At 36.0% G+C, this 4760-nt stretch overlaps 1 protein-coding gene across 1 annotated transcript; it reads left to right on the top strand.

The window, feature by feature from the left end:
* The first annotated feature begins 3983 nt into the window (after positions 1 to 3983).
* On the top strand, positions 3984 to 4307 carry LOC111366777. Its single transcript, XM_022987473.1, has one exon. It carries the CDS (start codon positions 3984 to 3986, stop codon positions 4305 to 4307), a length of 324 nt encoding a protein of 107 aa, XP_022843241.1.
* The last annotated feature ends 453 nt before the right edge of the window (positions 4308 to 4760 follow it).

The following is a 4760-nucleotide window of genomic DNA, read 5'->3' as shown; positions in this document are numbered from 1 at the left end:
GGTAGGCAATGCATTTGGACATGCATCCGATGTCTGATTACATGTAATATACATACTACTACTAGAAGAACATATTGCATCATATTTATATGTATTAATGCCTTCAAATAAATTTAACATTTCAACGTTGTCTTCTTGAATATCAGCAGGAGGAGTAGGTGCAGAGGGCGTCAAACTAATATTTACACCTATTTGTTATGCATATAATTCATACATTTTACATAAAATTTATTTTAAATTTCTATAAGTGATAGGTGTATTAAAAGTTAAAACTTTTGAATCAATTACATATTTAGTTAAATCTCTATTGGCGGCACCCTCTTTCATTCTCTCAATTTTTGTGCTACCACTAACTCTATTATGAACGGTAGCGGCGCTTGGCTTCCAAATGCTGCTTTTTTAGCAATAGTTCCAGGTGATGGTGGGGTAGAGGTAGTGCTGTGGTTGTGATGACGATAGCGACAGAGTGGTTTTCTTGGATCTGGTGGTGGCGGTAGTTTTTTGTGGTGGTGGATATGGCGATTGGTGTGATTTTTGTTGGATTTTGAGGTGGATCTAGCAATGGCAATGGTCGTTCGTTGGTGGTGTGGTGGTGGTGGTTTTGAAGTTGAAAATAATAGTTTAGTGGTAGGGGTGGCGACGAGGTTGTATTGCTTTTGGTTTTGATGCCATGGTGGATTGGGATTGGGTGACGTAGGTGGTGGGATTAATAGTGTTTGTGACCAATTATTTAGATTGTGATCAATAAATAATATGAGATTGATAATTTGTGATCATTAAGTAATATGTGATCTAAAAACTTGAGTTATGACCAATGTTTTGAAAATCGACCCGTACATCGACCTAGAAAAGGTTAAGGGTCAAGGATCAAAAGGTTCAATCAAGATCGAACTAGATGTAATAAATAAATATACCAAAAAAAAAAGAAATACTATAACTACAATACATTTTTTAATCTGCATACTATTAATTCAATTAAATACAAATGAATTTTTTTAATTAGATTTATTACTATACAATTAGTATCGACACTTCAAGAACTAACAATCACTATATTGAAATAATTGCTTTGTTAAAATTGAAATAGGTTGAGCTTATAGAAAATAATATCTAAAATCATTGTGCTAATTTTTAATGAAGAGAATTTTTAATTTTAAGTTAAACTTGAAAATTGGATAAATAAAAAATTGAAGTGAAAATTTCTATTTAATTTGTTTGGGCCAAAATCAAATTTAAAATCGGCATTTTCAAAATTTTTTCTTTCTTTTTTTTTATTTTGGGCATAACATGTATCCCACATTGGAAGTTTGAATATAACTTGAATGAAGGTGCTTTTATTAAAGGGAACAATACATAACCCAGGTTATTAACATATACCATTTCATTTTTAAGAATCAAATGACTACAAAAAAAAACTAAAACCAAAAAAAAAAAAAAAAAAAGCACGAGCAATCGTAGGAAGGAAACATTTCACGTTATCAGAATTGACCTCGATAACAATCGAAATTAATTGATCCGTAATCAAGCAACCATCGTTCTTCATGGAGATTCGTCGATTCTGGATTACAATCAGGTATGTGATTCCAATTTTAAAATCCTATGACATCGTCTGTATTCATCGTGTGGGTTCGAAAGCAACCAATTCATGTTTGGGCATTACGATTTATAGACAGTTACTTATGTGACTCAGCTGCATTATGATTGTGGGCGTGAAATCATTACGTTATGGACAGTTGCTTATGTGACCGATCTCGATATGTAGCATGAATTTCAATGTGTGACCGTCATAGGTGACTAGGATTGATTGCATGTGGTAGTGTTCTACGTATGATATTGAATTTTTGTATGTGACCTTGAGTTGTATATGAAATCATAGTTTCTGTTAGAGCCAAGAATTATATAAATGTGACCATAACAGATGATATGTTACTGATTTCACTAAAGCCGACAGTTTTCCTTTGGAATTTTGCAGAAATGGAATATGTGCACGTTTGCTTGTTATACGTGTCACAGTCAGCACTGGTGATGGTCGATAATAATTGTTGTTATATAAAGCTCGTGGAAATAGTAGTGATAGAGTTCAGTCTAGATCCTACTAAAGTAGCTGTCACAATGACTTACACACTGAATGTTGATCTGTCTCCAGTAAGAATAAGTAGTGACAGTAATGTTCGGACATACGTGACTCTAAAAACTGTATAGCGTGACCCCTCAAAGTACCCCATAAACATAGAGGTGACATCTACAGAAATAGGACATGACTCGCTCAATTCTATGTTGACCAATACAAATGCACTTAATGTGCAATCTAGTGCAGGGGTATATTCGTTGCAGAATATAACAACTGATATATGTGATGCAGTTGTAGAAATATCCCATTGCATGGATGAAAATTTGGTCACAATTGTTTCCATTCCTGATGCTATGAGTATAGAAAAAGGCAGTGTGTTTCACAATAAGGATGTTTTGAAATTGAGAATGTCTTTCTTTGCCATACAAAATATGTTTGAATACGTGGTAGTTCGATCAAATAAGAAGGAGTATCTAGTCAAGTGCTCACATGATGACTGCAGCTGGATATGTAGGTCTTTAAGGTTGGGAAAAATAGATATTTTCAAGATTCGAAAGCTAACCGCTGGTCACACATGTGCTTCAAACATAGTTTTAGGATCTCACAGGCAAATCTCAATGTTTGTGGTGTCCTCATGCATCAAGAATAAGTATATATCATCGCGTACTGTATACACTCCAAACGATATATGTAACGACATGTTGCATACATATGGGATCACAATGAATTATGTTAAAGCTTGGAGGACTCGGGAAAGAACTTTGAAACTAATCAGGGGGGATCCAACAAAGTCATTTCGACAACTACCAAGCTACTTTTATATGCTTGAACAGATAAATCCTAGAACGTCACAAAGTTGGAGGTCGATGGTCACAACAGATTTAAGTATTGTTTCTTGGAACTTGGTGCATCGATTGAAGGATGGATCCACTGTAGGCCTGTAATTGTTGTAAACGACAAGTACCTGAATGGGCACTGCGGAGGCACTCTATTTACAGCTTGTACACAGGATGCTAATAACAGCATCTTTGTACTCGCATTTGGTGTTGGGGATAACGAAAATGATGCATCTTGGACATGGTTTTTAGAAAACCTGAGAAGTGCTTACGGTAATATGGAAGAACTTTATTTTGAATCAGATAGGCATAATAGTATAAAGACTGCAATCGAACGAGTATATCCGGGTACAAGCCATGGAATTTGTACGTACCATTTGCTACAGAACTTGAAATCACATTTTGGTAAATCAGGTCACAACATAACGCAACCGTTCAATTTGGCTGTCCGTGTATACACTTTGTCAGATTTCGAGTACAATATGCAACAGTTGGACACAATCAACAAGAAGATTAGAGGTTGCTTGGTAAGGTTTTACTTTCATACATGTACATACTGTCCGGGAAAGGTGTACACCTTTCAACCTAATAATATTTTGGCTTGCAGGATGAAATTGGACCAGAAAGGTGGTCACGATTCCACATGCTTGCAAATAGGTACTTCACAATGACCTCTAATATAGTGGAATCCGTCACTGCAGTCACAAAAGCAGTGAAGAAATATCCTATTATAGCGTTGTTGAATTCATTGCGACAAACAATACAATCTTGATTTTGTAAGAATAGAGACATAGCAAATGACACATTCACAAAGTTGTCCACTAAGTACGAGAAAATGATGAGAGAAATGAGCACAATTTTGAGGAATATGAGGGTGACGATCATATTTGTTACATTACATCATATACATGTATATGTGACTTGGTGAAATATCTAATAAGTTTTATCCTTTCTTTGTTCGCAGGTTTCTCCAGCAAACCAGACAATATTTTCAGTTGCTGATGAGGGATCATCATTTGTCGTTGATATAGAGAAACGAACTTGCACATGTCAGATGCTTTAAGTTGATTGATCAGATGCCATGTCCACATGCATTGGCTGTAACAACTAAACGGGATCCGTACGATTATTATTCGTACTTCTACACCCGTGAAGCGTACATGAATGCGTACCAATACACAGTATACCCAGTGGGGAATCCAAATGAGTGGATTGTGCCACTGAAAGTTGAAGACGTAATTGTCCTGATACCTAATCAGAAAATGAGCTCTGGCAGACCTGCTGAAAAGAGGAGAAGATCGTGCATTGATGGGAAACAAATGGTGAAATGTGGACGTTGTGAAAGTAGTGGTCACAATCACAGGACATGCAACAACCTGCTTCCATTAACGAAAAAATAATCCAAAATTATGTGAAATGTTAATAATATCGACATCTTAGCATTCATTACTTTGGTTCAGTAAGCCGTTACATGTACACAATTTAGGCTTCCTTTGAAATTCGATAAGAACATTGTGATAGTTTATAATTGAACTGTGACAATCAAAATGTGCAGATGAACTTCTCACGTTAACGTTCGTACATTAAATTTTGTGACTTGTGAAATAAGCTACGCAGACATGTGACTTGTGACCTGTGACCTAAATTGTGACCGACAACCTGTGACCAAGGAATACAGGTCAAAGACTGTGACGTCAAAGAATGTGACTGCAATCTAATTACATATGCATGTGTGCACAAAGTGATGTGATTCTGTGACATGTGACCCCTGCACATAATACTGTGACCTGAGGTCTGTGACCCATATCAAGACAACTGTGACTTGTGTACATGATATTGTGACCTGATATATG

Source organism: Olea europaea, chromosome 18 (genome assembly GCF_002742605.1).
Source record: "Olea europaea var. sylvestris chromosome 18, O_europaea_v1, whole genome shotgun sequence".
Taxonomy (NCBI): Eukaryota; Viridiplantae; Streptophyta; class Magnoliopsida; order Lamiales; family Oleaceae; genus Olea; species Olea europaea.
The sequence above is the reverse complement of the archived record's forward strand: the minus strand, read 5'-3'. Positions and strand labels throughout refer to the sequence as shown.